The 25,227-nt window shown below is 38.9% G+C and overlaps 1 protein-coding gene across 1 annotated transcript; it reads right to left on the bottom strand.

Annotated features, from left to right (window-relative positions):
* Window positions 1-425: 425 nt before the first annotated feature.
* On the bottom strand, window positions 426-24,188 carry brca2 (BRCA2 DNA repair associated). The gene is given in 31 exon segments (XM_036565187.1): window positions 426-1,102; window positions 1,517-1,648; window positions 3,467-3,720; window positions 3,950-4,088; window positions 4,283-4,449; window positions 4,748-4,949; window positions 5,645-5,754; window positions 6,290-6,437; window positions 6,603-6,758; window positions 7,909-8,269; window positions 9,209-9,379; window positions 9,947-10,053; window positions 10,055-10,135; window positions 10,240-10,430; window positions 11,179-11,603; window positions 11,685-11,742; window positions 11,825-11,917; window positions 12,180-13,620; window positions 13,622-13,796; window positions 13,798-15,925; window positions 17,061-17,798; window positions 17,889-17,967; window positions 18,165-18,220; window positions 18,319-18,436; window positions 18,526-18,554; window positions 18,739-18,788; window positions 18,895-18,956; window positions 18,958-18,968; window positions 20,407-20,640; window positions 21,899-21,990; window positions 23,675-24,188. Coding segments are annotated over 30 exon segments (8,298 nt in total). The 5' UTR covers window positions 21,933-21,990; window positions 23,675-24,188; the 3' UTR covers window positions 426-754.
* Between the last annotated feature and the right edge of the window lie 1,039 nt (window positions 24,189-25,227).

The raw sequence follows: 25,227 nt of genomic DNA on the forward strand, positions 1-25,227 counted from the left end.
TGTTTTGAGGTAAGGTTTTGCCCTAAAACAATTTTATTAAAATCCAGTCATCAATGACAAGTACATGCAGGGTATTGAAGGGCAAAACAATCCCAAAAGAATATATAAATATATAGCTATTTTATTATCTACACTACATATAAAAATCCAGAAGACATGTGGGCACATTAGTTGTTTTGGTATTTAAATAAAATGGCTACATGTGTTGCAGATCCTTATATTACCACCAGTGTGAACCACTCTAACTTTCTGTAGAATAGAGAATTTCACATGAAACCACTGAATGTCTACATCTCAATGAATTATTATAAAGAAATTGCTGGAATTCCCCTTTTCAATTTCACTATGCAAATTTACTGCCATTTTCACCCAACAGCCAAAGAGGTATTCTCAGTTTTAAAAGCCAAAGGTACACGGTATTATAAATAAATAGAACATTTATTGATCTCTTTTGAGAAACTTGTCAAAACATTTACAATATCAGGATAACCAAAAATATATCCTGTGCACTTTTCAAGTCATCTCAGTAGAAACACAGAATTTGAAAGAAAAATATGGATCATTTCCGAAATGAACAATCCCTCAACGGACTATCAGAAAGCAACACAGTCGCAATCATTGTTTCCATCACTCTTTCAGGAGACATTGTATGCCTACATTCAGGTCCACAGCTCTCAGAGCCACAGGCTGCGTGAGTCAGCGTTACCTCGGGATGCTCTAAAGTGCATGAGACGGGCAGCCTTTTCCTGTCTGGTTAGTCTAGTAGTGTCTGAGTATCTATCATGGCCAGTTCCTCATCGTTCACCCACTGCTCCTCTACTGCTAGGGAAGCCGACCGGCGGGTCAGGGCTGGAACTGGACAGGCCAGCTGTGGGGGCCCTGACCTCCTGGGAGGATTAAATGTCTTCTTAACACTGGGAGGGGTGACAATGCTCAGAGGATTGAGGGGTGGCGGAGAGGGAACACGGCACAGGTAGTCTACACCTCGCTTTCTTTTCAAACTTTTGGGGTCTTTGGCCTCAGGGGTTTGAACAGCGGATGCAGGAGCTCTCTTGGTCACTGGTGTAAAACGGGAGAAAACTCTTGCCTGCTTTGGTGTTACCTAGGAATAATGAGAGAAAATGTGGAAATGCTTTTTACACCGTTTGAAACACTAGATGCACCTAACATTGTATGAATATTTAATAATGAATAGAGCAACAGAAAACATACAGTTGTATGCAAAAGTCTGGACCCTCCTGGACAAATGACACATTTTGTTGAAGTAAAATAAGATTAACACATACTGTACAGTAAAAACTTCAATATGACATTTTTTCTGTAGATTTTAGGCTGCTGAGTTGAACATATCGGGAAAAAATAGGTTTATGACAGTGATGAATTGTATGTATCTTTTTCATTCAGGAAGCAACTGTAAAAAATATAATTTATCCCTGTAATATTTCTCGTGTTTCTGATCGTCAAAATTGACACTTCAAAAAAAGACAAGAAATTCTCAAACAAAAAATAAACTCACATTCATTCTGCTGTTAGGCTTTGGCATGGATGGCACACCTAGAGTTCTCGGGGACTGTACAAACTTCAAGCTGCCTGGTGGAATCAGATTTGAGAGCTTCTCCTCAGCAACACTGAAGAAATTCTCATAACTCTGTAGGGCAACCAACAAGTGACACATAAACCTACTAAACCAGAGGCTCCATCTGAACATGCAGCAACAATATCATAAACTGCCAAGAGAAATGTATCTCAAAAGAAAAGAGATTTGAAAAATATTTAAAAAACTTTTTTTAGCTTTGCAATACCATTATTCATTCAGTTTAATCAGTTTCAGATGCCATTTCATTAGAATCTGATTAATCTTGTTATTGCCTATGGAGTCATATGCAAAAGTCTGTAACATACCTGGTGAAATTACATGCTTTGTTAATGTATCCTCAACACATACACATATACACACATACACACCTGCCAAAGTCATTGAACAGGAACTAGTATTGTGTAGGACCCCTTCTAGCCTGGCAAAGTGCAGCAAATGAACATGGAATTGATTCCACAAGAAGATGGAAGACCTCTGGAGGGCTGTTGAGCCATGCCGTCTATATAGCCACTCACAGCTCCGTGGTAACTGTAGGTGCAGGATCTCGGGTGTGAATAGATCTCTCCACCACATCCCGTAAGTGCTCGATTGGGCTCATGGTGGGCGAAACAAGCAGGCCACAACATTCGTCGGAACTCTCCAGAATGCTCCTCCAACCAATTCTGGACAACTTGGGCCCGGGTCAAGGTGCCTTATCCTGCTGGAATATCCCATCATTGTGGGGGTACACGAAACCCATTAAGGGCTGCACCAACACCAAGCAGTGAAATGTAGTGTTCACCGGTCAATGACGTCTTCCGGTGGACCAGTGGACCCAGTATGGAACTACCGCCAGCCTGCACAGAGCATTGTTAACGACGCCGATCACTAAGCACCTGTAGGTGGCCGCTGTGCTGTCTACTGTGGGTAGTAATGCATTCTTATGGCGTATTCCCGGTACACACGTGACACTATGGATCGAGGAATGTTAAATGGCCGCACAACTATGTAAATGGAATTTCCCGTCTGGCACCCGCTATCATGCCTCATTCGAACTCCGATAATTCATGTCGCCTTGCCATGAGCACGCTGACCAGTGTTCAACCTCACTCACAAGGTAACACCTCACAACTTACACAGATGTGGAAGCTCCCAAACCGTCCCCTGAGGTAACACCACTTCATAATCAGTTTACATACTGCTATCCCTTGTTGGGAAATGTCTTATTTTGATTTATTTTCTAGTTTTCTGTTTACTTTCCTTTGCCTTAATTGTTATTTATTGTTAAACCGTATTAATGCCGAAGGGTTTAAGAAGCCACCTCCATTTCTGTTCTCGTGGTTTGAACAGTTACACCAAATGGCCTTACAACACCCCCTAATGGGATGTAAAGGATGTACTGGGGCTGAACACAGTAGGGTAATTACAACAGGATTCAAATGTCTAACTCTGTTCTGTATGACTCAATTGGGGGTCGGGGGTCAGTGGCATAGCATAAAAGCTGTGTGTCTGTGCTGCTGTTCAGATTGGGGTGACACTAAGGCAGGAATACTGAGCCCTCCCTTTTTAATAAAACCATCATTATTTCTGCAAACCCCGGTCTCCTGAATCTCTTCCATGGCAAGATCAAAGATTTTCTACACCCATGACTTTTGGCACATCAGCGTGCCTGCATACACACACACACACACACATACACACACAGTGTGTTCTCTGTAGAGGAAAACTTATTCTCAATCAACCAAACATGTAATTTAACCCAATCATTTGCATATGACTAAATATTTCCAAAAAAGTCACCTTTTTGGGTGGCAAGTCAAAAACATTCTGAAACAATATACAAACTTCACAACTGAGTCTATTTGCTCAAGAATCAGCTGCACTTGTTACCTGTACAAAGGTCTTCAGGTGAGCCACAGCTTCCTGCAAATGGGCCTCTTTTGGGTTTATAGAGAACAGTGCTTGTTCTCCAGCATAAAGTCTGGGAACAGGCCCAGAGAGCTCCCGCAGCTGCAAGTAGCTTACAGCCAGTAAAGCAAATGGCTTCACCAGGTCCTCCAGAGCTAGTTGAACCAGACTACTGAAGCTCCTCACAGAGACAAAGTCAAACTTGTCATCCACCAAGTACAATACTGGAGAGGGAGCTGCACACACACACACACACACACACACACACACACACACACACACACACACACACATATATATATATAGATATAAAGCTCATAAAATAGGGTAAGATCACTTACATGTCATTATGAGCGTCGTTACACAAATGAAAATGCATAAATGTCTTGAGGATAATGCACTATTGCATAGTAACACTCAGTGCCACTAACATCACTGCAACACTGCAAAAAGAAGACAACAAACCTTGTCTGTCCACGATAGAGACGACATATCCTACAATATCAACCTCTCCACACGGAGAGCTGAATCCAGGGTTCTGAAGATCCCTGAAGCTTGCTAATTGCCTCGCAGGAAAATGTGTACTTAACCATTCCGGACAAACCTGTTTCAAAGTAATCATATTTATTTTGATTTATATTCAGTGCAGGAAATGGCTGCAGAAATGAGATCATTGTGAAAAGGATGCACACTCAGAAGCCGACAGGGAGAATACAGTTTCCCAGTTTCCAAGAATATTTAGACAAGCGATTTGTTCTAGCAATAAAACCAGTATTACAACACATTACTCAGGTTTACCTCTATGTCCTGAAACTGTGTTTTCTTGGTGGCGGTGAACTGGATGCTGGCTGTGCCGGACCGTTTCTTGGTCTCTGATACAGCCAGATGATAAGCCTTGTACCTGCAGCCCTCTCTCAGTAAGGAGCGCAACTCCACAGAGGGCCGCCAAATATTCAGTGTATATACTACGAGAGACACACACACACACAGCCAGTTGGTTGGATCTAATAGCTTCAACATGACAGGCAGAAAAAGAGCCTTTGTTTTTCAAAACAAACCAAAACCAACTGCTATATTCAAAATGTAAGCATGAGATGACAGTGAGTTCACAAACACACAGCAGTTTTGAGTGGTGTTTGTTTGAATGCAGCATTTGGCATGGTAACCGAAACATGAAGCATACTGATATGCATGTTGCTCCAATTAACGCTTCCTGTAGTTATATTCAGAACTCACGATAATCATCACAGTCACTAAACTCACTGCAGTTGCTGTGCAGGTCATTAAAGTCAGTGACGGCGAGTTTCCAGACAGGTGTGACATCTCTGTTGGGACAGCCACCCTCAGCCTCCTCAGCCTCCTGCACAGCCTTGCGCAAACGATCCTGCAGCTCCGCCTGCCTCCGCTCAGCCACACTACGCCTGTAACTGCTCACAGCCTCCATCTGCCCTGCACTCAGGTGGGCCTGCACAAATATCATACAATTAAACAACATGTAAAGCTGGACCCTTAGTGGGTATGCCCTAAAATGAGGTGGGTAAACAAACCAACACAAGGTAATATGAAGCTGTACATGTAGATTAGAAATAACTCTTAAAGACAGGTAGTTCCCAGACTGCCAGACTAGGACAGGCGTCCAGCTTATGCATCTCAGAAAATGATGTCTTCCTCTCGCCGCTTCCTTAGTACATGTGAAGCACATTTTTCTGCCATAATTTTAAAGCAACTAAAAACACAAGCGCTCCAGATGAAAACTCGTCTCACTCTGACTGGTTTCACGTGATGCTCACTGCCATGGTAACCTCGACACTAAGTGGTACTCATTTTGGATCGGATTACTTGTAGTTTGAATGTAAACTGAGATTTTCCATCAGATTGTTGAGTAGAGTGAACATATAAACACCTCAGTCTTAATCTGTAATCGGAAGAAATTCAATCGGATTGGCAAAAATCTTTTCATGTAAACACAGCCATAGTAAGTTAACAAAACAAGAATCGGCCTTAAGATCTGCTGACTTACTATTAGAAGGTCAAATAACTCAAAATGTTAAAGCAGCCCAGCAACTTTTTTTGAGAATCTTTTTTTTTTTTTTGTGGGTAAAATATATAAAGGTTTCACTGTATCACAGTATTAAGCAACTACTTTAAAAAACACTGTACCTCCACATAAGCTGGGTCACTCTCCATCGCTTCATAAAGCTCCTCCCCATCCTGCAGGCTCTCAATCTCATGGCGACGAAACCTTCTTCTTCTTCTGGTTTTTTTCTTATCTGTAGAAGTAAATTCACTGGAAATCTTACTTTTATACTACATTTCATAATTACAATTGCTACATAAAATGTAGCTGAACCACAATAACTAAATAAACGAACATAAACTTTTATTTAAAAGTTGAAAAAAAGCATAAATTCCAGGAAAGAAAAAATACACTTTCAGCTGCTTTTAAGAAGGTGCCTGACGAATGTTTTGTGTGACAAAGCCTTAGGGGAGGAAAGTCTTACTTTAGCTTAGTATTGTTAAGTTATTTGATAGTACAGGACTACATGACCTTAAGACAGGAGTTCCCAATTCCAGTCCTGGGGATGCCACAATATGCATTTTTTTGTGCTTTCCCTCACTTAGCACACCTGATTCAACTAGCTAATTAACAAGCTCCTCATATGTTGGGGCAGGTGTGTTAGAGTACACCAAAAGTGCAGAGCAGGGGATCCTAAAGACCAACTTTGGGAACCAAAAGTCAGTCTTAAGATCTTATGCAGCCTCAGAAATTAAAAATGTTATTCAGCACTGAAAAAAGGCACTTACCTTCCTCCTCTTTCTCAAACTGGGCTTGTATCTTGGAGAACAGAAGCTCCATGGTCTTCTGCTTGACACTGCCGTGGCGCCTGGCCTCTCTGTCTTCAGCTCGATCATTGCGAAACACAAAGACTCCACCAGACTTCTTCTCCATCCACTGTTCAACAAGAAAATAGTTACTAAAAAAGTAATTATGAAAAGACAAATTCAGTTATAGCAGAACTCTTTGTCAGAACGTCACATAACAGTATAGTATAATGCAAAAAAGAAAAACTTAGGTGACTGTAAATGACAAAGACAGAGCCAGAGAGAGAGGGTAAACCTGAGTGGGGTAGCTCCTCAACACGATTATGTCCACACAGCCCACCACTCCTCCGTTTGGGTACAGTGAGGACAGTGGGAGCCTGAAGGGTCGAGGGTCTTTATGGAAGCCCAGCCTGCTATCCCAACGAGCTCGCCTTGTGCTGTTTGCCGAAATCTAAAAACCACGAACACACTATAATAAAAGCTAATCTAGAAATCCAGCATAATCATGTCTTCTAACTAGTTACTCAATTAAACTCAATTAACCAATTCTTAAAATAATTGATTCAAATGTACCTGACAAATCCACTATGGTTCATTATTAATTTGAACAATGATACTGCATATTTTAAATTATCCTATTGATCTATTTTACAGTACGGAACATTGCACACCCATTTATCTTAGGGGTGTAACAATTCTCAAAATTAATTATTCAATTTAATACAAGGTGTCCCAAAAATTTGACATAATTTCATAGTCTAATACCATAGCCAATTCTCCCTCAAATGATCTCAAATTTTAACAAAATGTCTAAAAATTAAGTTTAATTTTTAATGTTTTTTTTTCCAAGTTGAAGAACGGCACTCACTAGAAACGAAAAGGCATTTTGTGTGTTAGAATATGCTCAAACACAGTCAAACGAGTGTGCAGCGTGCATTTTCGAGAGAATTCAATAAAAATGCACCGACTGGGAACCAGATTTGGACATGGCACAAAAAATTCAGAGAGGAAGGCTGTCTGTGCAGGGCAAAGGTATCTGAATGACCACCAGTATCGGAAGATATTACATTTGTGAAGTTTTGTGAAATCGGTTATAAAATCCACATCCCTCTGAATTTCTTAGTAAAAGAATCAAATGTTTGATAAATAAATCTTGTATTGTTCAACAAGACGCCCTATTTCATTTCGTTTGCCCAGGACATGTAGTTACTCAGATATTCACATCTCAAATGATGTCAGTTTTTTGGGACACCCTGTATGATGCAGTGGTGTCCTGATTCGACCATTTGTTACAGCAAAAATAAAGAGCGGCTGAAAATATGTTTCCATTTTCAGTTTATCAGAGCAATCAACATTATAAAAGTACTATATCTGAAACAATCTGTACTTCATAGCTTTCAAGCCACAAACTAATATGTTAGCATCAAGGTAACAGCAAGAGGTACAAGCTAACATGCTGGTCAAATTTCAGTGATTAATTATGATAGGCTGTATCGTTACACCTCTACCTTATTTGCATTTTTGATGATTAAATTACATGGCAAAACAACTGTTCAAGTACTTACTATGGTGATGGCCTTACTAAAATAGTATCACCTCACCTTAAGCATGAGCGAATCAGGAGCCTCTAGAGGAGGGCAAGCATCTTGAGAGCCAACGAGCTCTGCCCCATGGATCATAACTTTTCCTCCAACTCTGAGACGACCCTTTTGCACCATGGCAGAGAGCGGAGGGTCCAGCAGCGCTTTAATGGAATACCAGCCATCGGTAAGCCATATGACCACAGCAGGTGACCCCGACTTGGCATCAGTGGTGGCCATAGCTTTCTCCGTCCTCGCTTCACTGTGGACAGATTTGGCAATGCCACACATGCACAGCACTAAAGTCTTGGCTGGGGTGTCGTCCCTTTCCATGATCTTCTTCAGAGCTGATCTCTGACTGTGGTCCACTTCAGTGTCATATCTGAAAATAGATACAATCAGGGATTAGTATAGTGGCTTTTATTGTAATAGGCAGTTTATGTATGTATTATTACTGCATTCTGTTTGTTTGAGATTCATTTGTATTTTAACTTGATTTACCTTTTTACTGTACTATCATTCTTTAGATTTTTCTTGTTTATTAAGCTGCTTGTTTTAGTCTTTAATCTGTAAGCATGTTTTCATATTTTACTTTAATGTCAACAATCATACTGCAAAAAATGGTATCTTGTCAAGTGCAATGACCTTAAATCTAGTTTATGTATATAATATTTCCCATTTTGAGATGTTTGTGCACTTATAGGATTATCTAGTCTATTTCTAGACATTATTTACTTGTTTTAAATAATTGTATTAAGTAAAATGATACTGGCAGATAATTTTGCTCGTTTCAAGCACATTTCTTAAAACAAGCAAAATTATCTGCCACTATAGTGAGATAATTTTACTTAATAAAATTATTTAAAACAAGTAACAGTCTAGAAATAAGGTAATCTTAAATTGAGTTTACAACAATCTCAACAGGAGAAATATTAGATTTACTGACTATATTTAAGATAATTTTACTTGACAAGATACAATTTTTTGCAGTGCGTAACATGTTTGCAATAAAAAAAATATTGTTAAGTACATACAAAATACACCACCACCTCACATAAGACAGATGGCTATACATAAGCTACACACTAATGAAGGCATGTCAAACTGAGGCCTTCCATGCCAAAATGCTGCAGAGATTAGTATTAACCTAATCTAACGCTCTGAACTTAGTTCATGAAGGCCTTGCTAGTTAGCTGATGAGCTGAATCAGGTGTGTTTAATGAGACCGTGTGCTGAAGTCCGCAGTGTTTTGGCCCGCGAGGACTGGAGCCTGACACATGGACATTAAATGTACTGCATAAAAATACAGCACCTACAGTACCTGAGTTTAAGCTGCAGAAGGACTTGCTCTGGAGTGAGACAGCGACTGGCCATTACTTCTGGGAAGGCTCTCTCCATGCAGGCCCGTTTCCACACAATCCATCGATAGTGGTTGAAGACCCAGGCCTCACTTATCAGTTTGGGGTCAACACCTGGAGTGTCACACAATGCTCTGACAAAAAACAGAGTGCTGTTCTTTAAAACTACTGCATCTGATTGTTGTCAGTACTTTTCAACTATCAACTCAGACAGACAGCACCACACACTCCATCAGTCAAAAGTTTAGACACACCCACTGTACCCATGTAGCAGATATTACATAACATATGGATTTATGCCTGATATTGATGTCACCTTTAATCAATCTCGTCATCTCTGAAGGAGCTTCAAGCCACTTGGAAAGCTTTTCCAACAGACCTGAAGAAATTCCCACATATTTTTCAAGAAGAGATGCAATAAAATTTTGGCTACTGAAAACCTATGACCAAAAAGAGTCCAGTGTGGAACCAAAAGAGACGAAAGGCTAAAAAACTGGCATGAAAAAAGAACAAATAGGTTTTAGTTCTTTTCTCAAAAAGGTGCATCACTGTTTTCAAGCATATAAGCATAAGCCTGTAGACCAAAATGTGTTCAAGATTATGAAAAACAACATTTGAGCGGGGTGGTCTAAACTTCTGACGAACTCAAAAATATTGCGGCCATTTAACGATTCATATTTTGGGAGTCTTTAAGCACTCACCTGTAGAACTCCTCCTTGCCCATGGTTCCTCTGTTATCTGGGATCAGCCAGCCACCATCAGCCAGCTGGACACCAGTATTCTCTACGAACACCTTGCGTTTGAAGAAAGTCATCAAAGCTGAACCTGAACGACTCTGCATTTTCAGCTGTGATCTGGGAGACGTTGCAGTGTACACCATACTGATACAGCTGAAGCATAAAATAAGACGGCTTACAGGTTGTGGCAGTAAGTTCAAAGAGGTAGAACAACTGTGAAATAAATAACAAAGCTGAGTAACGTTAAAAAAGAGCACCTGTTCCTGAGTGTGTTGCAATGGGCACTTGTGTTCAACAGCCTCTCTCAGGGATAGCCTCGTCACCCCAGACGTCTTAGCCAGGTAAAAGCTGCCAGGCAGCGGGCGAATGCTCTGACGCTTCTTCTTTCTGATTCTCATATCCTGCATATCTCGTGCTAACTCCAAGGACTGCTGCCAGGTCTCAGTAACTTTGAGCATCCAAAAACATGACATGACATTACCACATGTTAAATGTTTAAAAATGTATTTAATTATTTTGCAATATAAAAAAGAAATTATTAGAATAACCGAATAATTAAAATACTCAAAGTGTACACTTTGTATTTGGTATGTCTTGACTACAAAACATTTTTTAGCAAATGACTTTGGAAAGCAGTGATTATTAACGCATGGAAAATGGTAAAAAATAGTTCACAGTTGGTTGAGTTAAACGCATGCCATGCATCTACACCACCTTGGCTCAATCTGCACTGCTGCCATGTGGCCATTCAAGCCAAAACAGTGGAGATGCCTGACTAAATCATTTGTGGGAGCACTTTAAATCATTAGTTAACAAGAAAAACTGTGTAAAATTTGTGATACAAGCTTTATATGCCATGGAAACATGACAAGGTTGATTAATCATCTTAAATAAGTAAGTATAAAGATCTTCATCCAAGTGTCGTTTGGATAAAGATCAGCTCTAAGGCTAAATGTCTTACAGCTAATTTCATTTCATCTGTGTTACCAGTATACACTGGATATATTCTGAACGTCAGTAAGGAATATCCATAATTGTACTTAATTTTGAAATGTAAATATTTCTGTTTTTTAAGGCTGACTTTGAGAACGAGTATTTGAGCACTCATTCGGAAATATCATCGAGCATTCAAAGCCTGCAAAATGCTTTTCAGGCCGGTCCTAATTTGACGGATTCACAGATGCAATGTAAGATACCTTTTTCTTCATGGGTTTGAGGGGACCGATCCTCCAACTTCACGTCTTCCTCGACTTCTTTCTCTTTCTTCATGTCTTCAACAACTTGTTTCACAACAGTGTGAGGCTCTACCTCTGGATTAGCCATCATTTTCTCACATTCAGAGCTTGAGATGGATGGGGATTCTGAGTCAGTAGAACTTTTTTGTGAACCCCTTACATGATGAACAGTCACCACGGAGTCCTTTTTAACTGGTGGAACAAACACACTGGGCACTTTGGCAATATCTCTGGGAATGCAAGCTTTTTGTATCTCTTGTTTAATATTCTTCCGAAATGGGGGTACAAACATCACTGCCTTGGGATCTGATCCTCGTTTTTGACCGGATGAAAGTGAAGAAGCAGTCTGGAGATCTGAGCTGGTGATTTTTTGGTCCATGAAATTCCTTAAGATAAAGAAAAATGATCTAGTTAATCTACATGCTGTTTAACGTTTAAGATTTTACTCACATGCTTCATAGACCCACCTGGATGGATGAGTGATATTAGGCTTTAAATTGAAGACTCTTCTGTCTCTTAGAGCTCCTGCAAACATTATGGCAAATTTAGAACTGAATAAAACTGAATTGATCCCAACTGAATTAAATTTAAAACATTTAAAACTCACCATTGGGACTGCTTTTCACAGGAGTGCAGACACTCGCGCGATCTGAAATCTGGTCAAACTCTGAAATAAGTCTTCTTTTCAAAGGAGGTTGACCTTAATACAGTTAACAGAACAGAAATAACATACAAAACAAACAGTTAATTACAAAACCAATAAAAAAAACACATCCACAAAGGCTTGATGTGTTCTCACTTGGTTTTCACTCTCACCAAGTAAGAGCACATCTGTATCTACTTGTTTAATCAAGGTGTTTCAGCCTTCGAACAACTGATCAGGCGAAATCCTGCCTGGTTTTAAACAGACCCTTTGTGGACAAGAATGAGCAAACCCTTGGTCTAGAACTTGGAGGCTTTACCTGTCAAATCAACATCAGACATCTGTTTTCCTTCCACTACGGTTGCCTCAAGGGATCTCTTCTGTGAGACAGCAGGACTTTTCCTACTGTCAGTGTCCTCCAAAGTTTCTAAAAGACTGTGCTCGTTGAGATCATCCTCTAATAAGGCTTTAGCGCAAGCCATAGCTTCCTGCTCAAAATACTTCTGCTGAGTAATAGTGCACCCATTAAGGTTTAAGGAATAACAATTCAACGGAGAAGCATCGCTGCGTATGGCTTGTGATGAAAGAGACGGAGCAGCAGCTGTGGTCTGCCCAATTTGATCAAGTTCTTGCGCCTCTGGTGGACACTTCTCACTGCTTTTTGAAGACTCGCGTTCAGTCTTCACAAGTCGAGGCTCTTCATGAGTAACTGGCTGTACATCACGATCTCTGAACATTTCAAAAGCTACCTGAAGGGCTGATTTCGACACAGACACACCTTTTCCACTGGCTGTGCTGAAACCAACTTTTCCTGCCCTGAAGTTATCAGACTTTGGTTTCCCACCCTTATGGTTTCCTTCAGAACCTCCAGCTTTGACTAGCATGCCCTTACTCTTACTACTCAAAGCACTGCTGTGAGGTCTTTTTTGTTGCCCTTTTTGTGTAGTTAAGGGACTCTCGATCTCATGTAAATCAGCTGAAATGTCTTCAGAAACTGTGAACACAGCTTTAACTTCTTCCATTGCCTTTTCTGGCACAACCACCCCTTTATCACTGGCAGTGTTAAAGCCTCTGATTTGCTCAGGGTCTACAGGTGATGTCTTTGTAGAGTTCAAAAGGCTTCCATTAGGTGCTAAACCTTCCACTTCACAACCAGTAAAAAGATTCTTTGCTTTTTCCAGTGCCTTGTCAGATATGGTGACTTTCCGACCACTTGCTGTGCTAAAGCCCCAGCTTCTTCCGGGAACAGTGGTCTCTGTTTCGGGAACACTCTTCTCTTCTGAAATTTCCATTGTCTTTTCACAAGGTGAAGCACCATTTGGATCGTCAAATACCGATTTAGCTCTCTGAAGTGCTTCTGCTGAAACAGATACCATTTTACCACTTGCTGTACTGAATCCAGATGTGGACTGAAGGATCTCAGCTGAGGTTTTAGTGGATTCCTTCTCGACATATTTATTCAAAACTGCGGGTTCTTCCTTTAAACTCGCAGCATTTTTGTTCAGATCGTCTAATTCAGGCGAATGTACCATGTTTCCCTCGACTGCCTTGAAGCCACAGTTATTCATCACACTTGACTTGTCGCTTTTGCCTTGAGAACGATCTGAGCAATCAAGATCACAGTCTTCGAAGAAAGCCTTTGATTTCATAAGTGCTTTTTCTGAAAAGCTGACTCCTTTCCCACTAGCCATCTTGAACCCATTGACAAATACAGGCTGGCTTCTTTCTGCTTTAAGATCCAATTTTGCATTCACTTCCTTTGACTTTTGTCTCATCTAAGCGATCCACACTGCTATCAATGTCTTTGAAAAAGGTTTTTGACCTTTCAATAGCGCTTGCTGAAACTGACACTACTTTGCCACTGGCCATTTTAAAGCCATTACTCTGTATGGACAGCGGAGTGGGATTTCTACTCATCTTCCACTTTATTTCTGTGCTATTTTCAGAGCTTTGTTTCTTCACCTTTTGTTAAATGTTCATCCGATATCTCTGAATCATGAAGTGCATCGATCAACAAATTAGAACTATGTAGTGAAATCCTACTTGAGTCAACAGCTTCAGTTTTCGGCTGGGCTTTTAAAGAGGCAGGAGCTTCAGGCTTATTAGCAGCTTCTTCACAGTTTGCAACCTCATTTAAAAGCTTCTTTGCATTCAGAAGGGATTTTTCCGACACCTTCAACTGCTTCCCTCCAGCAGTGCTAAACCCAAAATTCACCGTGTTGAACTGAAGTACATCTGGTTTTTGATCTTTATCGTTTTGAGCATTTTCCAGATTCTCTGTACTGCATGTTTGAGTTTCTTCTGTGACCAAGTTTGTATTTCCTTTACACCTATTTTCTTCTGACTCTGGTTCAAGCTCAGCTTTTTTCTCATGGCCAAACAGCTCATTGCTGCAAGTTACAGGTGAGGGCTCAGTCGTATGATGGTCACCTAACGGTTTTTCATTTTTGTCAAGCGCAACTTTCCTGTGGTCAGACTTAGGACTAAAGTTTGCTTCACAATCCTCCAGATCTGCAAAGAGGCTCCTTGCCTTGCTGAGATATTTCTCAGAGATTTTCACAGACTTTCCTTTAGCTGTTTTAAATCCAACACAAAATGATTTGTTATCTTCACTTGTCTTAGTCTCTACCTCTAGAGCCTCTGCTGTTTCTTTACCATGCGACCCCAAATTGCCATTGATCAAGAGAAGGTTTGCATTTGATGTTTCTTGAGGAGCATGGAATGACCTGCTCTTGTATATACTTTGAACTGCAGTGTGCTGATTAGGCTTATCCGTCTTCGCATGATGCTTCCTGGACGCTTGTCTCTCCACATCACAATTAAAACTATCATCAAAGTCAATACCAGAAAGTATATCAGGATCCCATTCTTTCTCAAAAGTGCTATCCAGCAATTTTGAACCCGGCTTTGCTTGTCTAAACTGAGTAAATTCATACTGACTGTCTGCATCTTCCAACACGCCGCACAATTCTGTTACATCAGCTTTCTGAGATGCTGTCAAAAAACAGTTCCCCTCAACATTGTTGTGGTTAGTATGGTTGCTTCTAAAGTCAAATTTAGAAAGTCTGGCATTGTTCACATTTTGGACGTCCAACTTTCCAGAATTTGATGGACATAAATCAGCGTTTTCTTCCTCCAGCTGCTTGAAAATATCTTTAGCTTTCTCAAGATTAATAGCTGATACAGTAATACTTCTGTTAGAAGCTGTTCTGAAACCAGAATCATTTGTTTGTAAAAGGAAAGAGTTCGGAATTTGATCTGTGACTGTCTCTGAACTGGCATTTGGTGCAAAATCTGCAGTTTCTTCCCCAAGCCCTATTCCTTGACCATGACTTTCTGAAGGCCATGTAGCTGCTGCAGGGCTTGTTACAACTGGGTCGTGTGATGCTTTTGCCAGCTCAGTTCTGGGTGAACTGACTTTGACAGTCATACATTGTTCCATCATATCATCTAATGTTGCTTTGGCCTTCATTACAGCTTCAGGTGGGACGAATATAATCTTATTATTGGCGGTTTTAAAACCAGGATGGTGAAGTCCAGCAGCACTACACGATGTAGTTGCTCCGCTAAAATCAGGTAAGATGATAGGACAGCCACTGTCATGCTTCAGACTTTCAGGGGTCATGCTCTCTATCCTTGGCATATTTGTTAAGTTGATTGTTTCTTTTGTAAAAGCTGACTTTTCCTGTTGATTGCTGTGAAAGCCCTGGTGGTCCACAGCATCATCGCACTGTTTTTCAGATTCGGCTTTTAGTTGGACTTCACTCATTTTCACTGTACGAGTCATGCAAGATGACATAATGAGATCATTGTGGTCAATCTCTGTACTTTTGATTGGTGACTTTTCAAAGTTCACTTCCTGAGTGAAATCTTCTGCAAATGCTTTGCAAAGCTGTGTCATATTAAGGCCATGGTCCATGTTTGGGGCTGCTGGATTAACCTGCTTAACAGTATTTAATCCTGGCTGCACCAAAAGCGCTCCAGTGTCTGCTGTGCATGTGTCATCTTCTGTGTGTTTGGACTCATCAGCAAGAGTTTCCTCATAGTGTTTTTCAGCCAAAGAATCTATAAAAAAAAAGAGGGTAAAGAGAGACAAATTATGCATTTGGAACTTTGAAATTGTGTTTTAAAGACAGCTGAGACCACCTTTCATAAGAGCTACATAACTGGTAAATACAATTTTGCATTTTTTTCTTTCATTTTGCATTTTTTTTCTTTCATTTCTTTTGCATTATTTAAAACTTCAGTTCTAGTCGTACTTTATTGACACATGTAGCAGGGAGTCACCCTGTGCACCATGGGAAAATGCCATTAGAAACAGTACTTTTCATGATTGGTTTAGTTTAATGTTTTGGTTATAGGTTTGCAGAAAGTCTGCAGAAAGTTCAATAAACAGCAAAAGAAATTTCCAGAAGCAACCATGACGTGAGAGACATCAGCATTGAAGTGTTTTGAAAACTTGGTGCTTTTTTTTCCCCTACATGGAAACTGTCCTAAATAAACAAACATTATTTCCCCCAGATTTGAAATAGACTTTGGTGCTAAGGCAGGGAAGCGAGGGGAGACACTGATTCAAACATAATTAACAAAACTCAAAATAATAACAACAACATCCTTTTTTCCCTTTTTTTTTAAGAATAATTGCACCTGGATATTAAAAACACACTGTTTTCATTTACAAAACTATGTACGTATGTCAGTTATAAGCAATTATTAATAACGGTAAGACTATTTACAGATAATTTTGTCTGGAATTATTGTTTTTTAAAATGGCTGATTATCCCTACACTAGTTATAAGCAGGGCTGGGTATCATTAAATTTTTTTGGTATACCAATATTTTTGGCAATACCAAACAATACTTTTTTAGTACATTCTTTGTATTTACGACCCAAGAGCGAGTGTGGCTTAAACCAGAAATGAGCTGGGTGTGCGTGTATTTACTACCTGCCATAGACTGCAGACTAACAAAGAAGTACTGACTTTGATAATATGTGTAACTTCTGCAGCCAATCAACAGTGTGGATTTCAGAACAAGCAAGTGTACTGGCTAACAGATGCTTAGACTGAGTACTTAGGTACCAAAAATCGGCACTGAAAGAAATTTTTGAATACTCTGTGGTATTGAAGTAATTCAGTCACTATTACAAAGGTGAAATTTGATATTCAGCCGTAATAATAAGCAATAAAAAAAGTCATACCATTAAGTGATTGTGAAGACCTGCCTGGTGTAGCATTCTGTTTTCTTCCTACACTTAAAGAAGACGGACTTTGCACTCGATATACAAACTTCCTGGATTTTCTGGAGAAGTTCAGTGCAGGAGATGCCGACAACAAAGCGCTTCTTGGCTGAGATCTCTCTGGATATGAATCAGGACAGCTCTTCTGTTTCTCAGCAGTGCAGGAAGAAAACTGGTCAGGTTGTGTGATACTGTCTCTAAGAACAAGCTGTTCTGAATCACTGTTAACCGATACGAGATTAGTGTGCTTGTTTGGTAGTTCAGAAAAGCACTCTTGCTTTGCTTTCGAGTCCTGCACATCAGATAAACTTAGTGGACTCCACTGTGAAAAGTCTTTGTTTTTTAGGGGACTTTTTGATTCAGAAGCAGCACAGTTTTTGGATGGGCTCATATCAGGATCCACCTTTGCTGCTAAAGGATGATCTGTACAGCGTTCAGTTAAAAGATCAGCAGATTTCACCTCCTTAGAAACACCATTCACTCTTTTCTTTGTTCTTTCTTTGGTTTTAACCCGTCGCAGAGCTGAGTCACTATTGCTGAAGAAGATCGACAGGACATCGTCTGCACCGTCGAGAACGTTCTCCACCGTGTTGCGGACATCGCCGTCCTTTATTGCATCTGGTACTGTTTGCCTCCAGAGACCATCCACGCTGTCAAATGATTCATCCGGTCTCTGTCCATTAGCATTTCCATCTGTCACTGAGAAGACACAAAAAGTTAATGCCTAATTACTAATAAATGAATATTTAAATTTTATATCAGAAATCATGTTTCAGTTATAAAACTAACCACTGTGTTGCGCAGCGGATGCATTTTCAGATCTTGTATCTGTGTCTTTTGAGAGTGATGGAAATAACTTCCGTACAATCTGTATAAAGAAATAAAGGACAAAACAACCACCACAGATAATGGTTAAAAACAAAAGTCTTGACTGGGGTTCACTGTTTAAATAAAATAAAATGAATATAAATATGATATAAACGACATGAATATGCTGCTATTAAGTGAACACTTTACAATTAGTTAATATCTCAAACTGAAATAGTAACTTTTTGGACCACTTACAACGACTTCTTTGTCTTTGAGTAAACTTGCTGGTGAAGACTGGGCTTCTTTTTTTGCTGTTGAGCAAAAATACAACACAGTTAATAATTATTTAAAAAAAATACAAACAAACACAGAAAACTCAAAGTGTGACATAAAGGTCATCCATACTTACTCAAAATAACTGTAGGGCTCATAGCTGATGGTGTGTTGAAGGAGCTGCTCCAAGACAAATCAGGATTTAACTGAGCTCCAAGACTCTCTGAGATGCGTCTTGCAGATGCATCTTGAGCCTAAAAGAGATTATATTAATGAGCAAAACAAAGTCGACACTCTGACTTTGATTTATGATTCAAGTTAGTAAGCTTCATACTGAACTTACCAGTGAACTTTTTGGTGTGTCAAGCAGACCTGTGATAACAAATACGATGACAGAAACAGAAAAACAAACAAACAACAACAACAACAACAACAACAACAAACAAACAAACAAACAAAAATCAGAAACACATTCAGAAAGTTAGAATTTTTAAATCTCCAAAATAAAATGTCTGGACAAAAAGATAAACATTAAAACAATGAACTAATTCCTTACCAAAGCAGTCATTTTTCTTTAGTGATCCACAGCCTTTTTCAAACTGCTGGCTACAGAAGCAAAGAAAAAAAAAATTATATATATATGAAAATCAACTTCACGTTTTACGCACAAATGCAAACAGTTCTTATGAATTTCTTATATATACACATTTACCTGTCTTTTGCTGAGCCAAACAGACATGGGCTTGAGTCTGTCCACTGCAACACTGACAGTGGGTGTCTGTATACCTGGGTGCAAGGAACATGCCTCTGAATTAAAAAAGTGATCTGTAATATCTTCACATCGTGCATGCTTGCTGCTTATCTCTATGAGCCAATTTAGTGGTCATGAACTTAGCCTTATCTTGGATTAAGTCGCAGTGCCAGTGGAGACTCACTACTGACAAGTCTTTTTAGTCAGGGGTTAGGTTTAATCTGGATCTGGGAAACTGGCCGTAGAGGTTTATCATGGCATTGTTATACAACCCCATTTCCAAATAAGTTGGGATGCTGTGCAAAACATAAATAAAACAGAATGAAATGATATGCAAATCTTTTAAACCCTTTATTTAATTGAAAATAGTACAAAGACAACACATCAAATTTTACTTCTTTCTGACAAATATTTAACCCTTTTGAATTTAATGGCACCAACACATTTCAACAAAAGTATGCAGAATGTGGTTTGGCATCACCTCGCTGAAATAAGCAAGGTTTTCTCTGAAAAAGATGTTGTCTGGATGGCAACATATCACTGCTGTCCAATGAAAACCATGTATCTCCATTTTTGTCAATTTTTATTTTTCTACATAATTTCAACACACCAGCTGTCCTTTACATCGTGTGAAAATTTAATGATGAATAGACCAATAGAAATGCTCTAAAATCACTTCTGTGTTCAAAGACAGTGGTTTTCGAAAGTGTTTCTGAGCCCATGCAGTGATTTCCATTACAGAATAATGTCTGTTTTTAATGCAGTGCCGCCTGAGGGCCCAAAGATCATGGCCAACCAATATTTTTTGGCCTTGTCCCTTACATACAGAGATTTCTCTGGATTCTCTGAATCTTTTAATGACATTATGCATGTAAATGATGAAATCCCCAAGTTCTTTGCTATTTTACGTTGAGAAACGTTTTTTGTGAGATGATCCAGGTGGTGTTGTTTTTAGCATTACACAACTGTACCAGTCTTTTGCTGCCCCTTCCCAACTTTTCTGAAATATGTTGCAGGCATCAAATTCAAAATTGGCATGTAGTTTTCAGAAAATTCCACATTTCCATATTTGATTTGTTGTCTTTGTACTATTTTCAATTAAACACAGGGTTTAAATGATTTACACATCAATGCCTTCTGTTTTATTTACATTTTCCACAGCATCCCATGTTTTTTGGAAACAGTACACTACATGGGTAAAAGGGAGAAAGACCAAAGGAACCGAGCAAGGAAACAGTTCAGCTGATCAAACACAAACTCATCTGAACACCAAATTATTGTTAGCTTGCTTACATAATTGATGACATTTTGCCAAACCAAGTAACTACCAAAATAATAAATACATCACTTATTCAATGTCTTGTAGACTGTAAAATCGAGTTTTACAAGGAAAAAAAAATACAATTTATTGGACACTTAAACAAAGCATATAAAACTCACTTTTATCTGTCCAATTTTTAAGACATTTGCTACCTGGGTCTGGAGAACGTCCAAGAATTGAGTCAGGAGACTGTGGTCCTCTGTGCCTAAATATTCTGGGCGTCGAAGACATCTGACTGTCCGAGACCGGCGTTTCTGTTGGTGCTCTGAACATACCATCTTCTGTATGTGACAACGGCTCCATCTCCACAGCAACAGGGCAGTGTCCATCTTTAGATGCTTTTGCGGTCAGCTCCTCAAACCAATCTGAGCTAAGCGGTCCAAGCTCTTAAAACAGAAAGGACACCAGCTGGCTGAGTTAAATGGTTAAAGAGTACAGGAGAGAGTAAAAATCAAGTTGGACATAATGGGCCAGTTTCCCAGAGCCAGACTAAGTCTAGACTAAAAAGAAGTTCCAATGATAGACTCATCACCATCATGAAACTTTAGCTGATAGCCATATAATAATTGTGGTTAACGATTAGATTTTTTGTTAATTGTATCTAACTATTAATGTACACACCTGAAGTGGCCAGAGTGTCTTATTAACTAACTTACTTTCTAGCTGTTGATACTTTATTTTACATTACTTACTACCACCCAATCACTTTTTGTTTATTGCAACGTAAACATACGAATATGAAACGTAAGCACTGCAGGAAACAACTACAATTAGCTTAAGTAACTGCGATCAGAAGATTATGTAATAATTGAACCTCTCGTACAAAAAAATGTATATTAATCATTCCACCCTTTTCTGGATTTGTCAGTTATTTTGTTTTCTATTTTATTTTGTACATTAAAAAGCCCAACAATCATTTACCTCTTATTCTCCAGGGTATATTATGGTTTTTCCATCTGAATTCACATGACCAAATCGTGAGGCAACACGACATGTACATTTTTATTTTTTTTGTAAAAGCTCCACTCAAATGAACAGAACATGTGTTTTATGATCATACACATATTGTTATATGCTTATAATTTACTGTTGAAAGCCAAAACTCTTAGATGCTCTTTGTATTTTTTTATAAAAATAATTTTTTCAGAGCAGATCACTGAAGAGACGCCATCTGTTTATAGTTTACAGCCCAGATTTGTGGAAAAATGGGTCGACTTTCAGTAGACAAAAAAAAAATTGAGTTCAGCTTCTTCTATTATAAGGGTTTAAAATTACATCACCCATCTATTTGACTGGAAAGAAGAGTAACAGCTCTCATACGACACCCACCTTTTGAATGTAGCTTATGAAATATGAAAGTTATGAAGAATATGACAAAGTGCATTTTGGAACCAACGGTGGTCTCAAGAAGTTAAAGAGGTTAAGTTTTAATGACCCATTTATTTTAAATACAGGGCATCAAAAATTGCCAAATAATGCTTAAATGATTTTTGGAAATATGTCACATATACTGTTTCTTTATTTTATGGGACTGTGACAGGCTTATCCTATGGTGATTACCCTTTGTACTACCATTTAGTCCAAGAAAAGGCTTAATCCATGTCAGGGAAAATGGCCCGACAAAATAAAACCATGATCAGCTACCTGTTTCAATCTGATGGAAAAAGTCTTCAATCATATTGTCCAGTGTTGGTCAGTGTTGGTCAGTGTAAGCTCTGAAATGAAGGCAAGTTGACCTATAGGAGGAAAAAACTGGAATCAGTATAAAAATGTCTAAACAGTTTAGTTATGGACCTGTGATGGACTGGCGACCTGCTCAGGGTGTTTCCTGCCCTCCGCCCAAAGAGCGCTGGGATAGGGTCCTTTATAGAAACTGCAATAAATAGCAGGCTATTCCTTCAGACTACATTTCTCATACTTCTCCCATCCCAGAAGTGCCAGAACTGTAGAGGGTTTACTATAGAAGTCTGTTTCTGCCTCTGGGAGGAAATATATAACCATTCAGCAAATCATAACAATGAGAAAGGTGTTCATAAGTATGTGTTACTATCTCAATTATGATCTCCTCATAATAATGAGATTCTCTCTCATAGCAAGGAGAAAGTTTCTCATAATTATGACTTAATATCTCATAATAATTGTTTACTATCTCATAATGACAGGGAAATTCTCAATTATGAGAAAGTCATAATAATGAAATAGTGCGTCATAATTAGGATAATTATGACAGTCATTACTATGAGATACTAAGTCATAATTACAACATACTAAGTCAAAATGATGAGATCATAATTATGACACCGAGAGATTATTATGATATACTAACTCGTAACTGGGTCACTCTACAGAAACGTCCACTTACTTACTTTTGAGTTAGTATATGATAATAATGACTTACTGTGTCATAACCACAACTTACTAAGTCAAAATGATGAGATACTAAGTGATAATTATGACACAGTAAGTCATCACTATGATATACTAACTCAGAACTGGGTCAGTCTACAGAAACGTCCACTTTTTTATCTGTCCATAGAAGTCACTGGTGTTACACATAGAAAAGGTAACACCAGTTACATTTTTAATGAAAAATGCATTTTACAAAAATGCTACAGAGCATCAAACCACATGTTGTCAATCATGAAATATCCACTAAAATATGTAATTTAATCCATTTGTATTTTATGTTTTCACAATTACCTCAGAATAAAGTAGGTCACACCAGTGACTTCAGCTAAAAGCTTCATATGAATTCATGAACTAAATGAGAAAATCTCTGATAACTGAAAAGACACAGTGAACTCACCAAGTGCTCTTCTTCATAGATCTTCAGAAAAAAGGTAAAAGGAAGTTAAATAATGTCATCAGTGTGATTTTTATTTCAAAATAAGAGATTTTTTGTTATGCAGTAACACCAGTGACACTCCTAGGGACAATAACTTTCATTATATATTTTATAATATTTATCATTTGTTTTCTTTATGTCATTTAAATCAAACATTTCATAGTCATGTATAAATTACTGCAGTTAAAACTGCAGAAAAACATGTCTTTTACCTCAAAATATGGCCTCACCTTTACACATCACTGTGAGGACGAGCTCCTCTGTGGCGACTGGAATTCTGTATGATTGATTTTAAAACCAATATTGCTAAACTGATGCTCAAGAAGGTGTAATTGTTAAAACGCCTTGTTTTATTGTAACCCTAACATGTTTTTCGAGTGTAATATATCTGTAAACGCTAGGGACACAAAAATGGACGTTTCTGTAGAATCACCCAACTATGATTTATTAAATGGCCTTACAGTTTTTCAGTGGCAGAAAGAGGCTTTTATATTTTTCAGATGTGGGGGAGAAAAAGTAAGTTTTGAAATAAGCCAACAGCATTCAGCAGCGCTTATTTCTGTCATTTCTTTTACCTCTTCAGCTACATCTTCCCCTCCTCTCCTCTTCCCCTCCTCCTCTCAGGCCGCACGACGAAGAAAACACAACAACTCAATGTCAACCGCACAGCTAACACTGCGGAAGGACGGCTTTCTGCTTTAACAGCTGACCAAACGTCTGTTTTCACCACACAGAGACTACAAGGGAGAACTAAAACAGCATTTATCGGCGAACTACATGGAAATGTGCTGAAGTCCGGCGAGGAGAGGTGAATTAAACGACATCCTGACAGGAGAAACGGAGAGCTGAGTAGCTCAGCTTAGCTAGTTAGCCACGTTAGCCGTTCGTCCGTTGAACGAGATCAATAAAAACGCAGCACCGAACAGATACAAAGGCAATTTACCGTCAACCGACATGACGACACGGGTGTACGGTCTCCTGACATGTTGTTATGCGGTCTGTAACGTACTTTAATCTCTTTTTCTGTACCGTACGTCTCTCTGAAGTCACCTCCTCCTCCTCACCACACGCCGTGAAAACGAAAAGCTCCGTTCCTCCCGCTGCTGAAAGTCCCGCCAATAAACTGAGAGCAGAGGTGAGAGCCAATCAGATCCGTGAATCTGGAGGAGGGCGGGGCTTACAAGGAAGCCACACGAATCAGTGCGCTCTGCTCGGGGAGCAGTTTTAAAGCGACAGGTCCGTGTTTCTGTATTTACTACATACACACCACTACATTAATCATATTAGACTGCTGTTATATTACATCTGAATATTCTTCAGTGTTATTACTGCGGTATTATCATTTGTTTATTATATCTGAATACACTTTGTTACTTTAACTTTAGACTCATACTTTGCGCACTCAAAGGTTTACATGTATGACTGTGTGTGTGAGGGGGGGGCGTGTATGAGTGAGTGATGGTAGGTAGTTTTATTTTATTTTATTTTATTTTATTTTATTCTCTACATGTAAATGTCTGATACTGTGCACTGTGAGCTCCTGTAACTAAAACCAAATTCCCTGTATGTGCAAGCATACCTGGCCAATAAAGCTTGACTCTGATACTTCTTAAAATAGAAAATATTGTAAGACCATTTTAAACATATATAATGTATCTTACTGTAAAATTGTAATTTAATATTACTGTTATATAATTAAGGGACGCTTATAGACACATTATGAAAAGTGGTGAAGTCTAACAGGAAGTATAATAAGAGCCTCAAGACTGCTGACTGTACAGTGTATACGTAATATATACCGGTTTTTGGCAGCAGGGGGCGACTCAAACAGGTTTAGAGAGTCACATAACACAGGGTTTTTTCTCATTGGGGTCCTTATTTATCCCCTTATTTATTCTCTGATACAAAGTCTTTTGATTATTAGGGCCACCTGGATCCCATAATAGATTTACATACCCAGAAATAACAACAACAACAACAACAACAACAACAACAATAATAATAATAATAATAATATTATTATTATTATTATTATTATTATTATTATTAGTTCTAAAAATAATAAATATTAATGCATTTGACTAAATTATAAGCAACAAAACAAGCTGCAGTAGACTTCTCTCTGCAC

The sequence above is a fragment of the Colossoma macropomum genome, unplaced genomic scaffold (genome assembly GCF_904425465.1).
Source record: "Colossoma macropomum unplaced genomic scaffold, Colossoma_macropomum, whole genome shotgun sequence".
Taxonomy (NCBI): domain Eukaryota; kingdom Metazoa; phylum Chordata; class Actinopteri; order Characiformes; family Serrasalmidae; genus Colossoma; species Colossoma macropomum.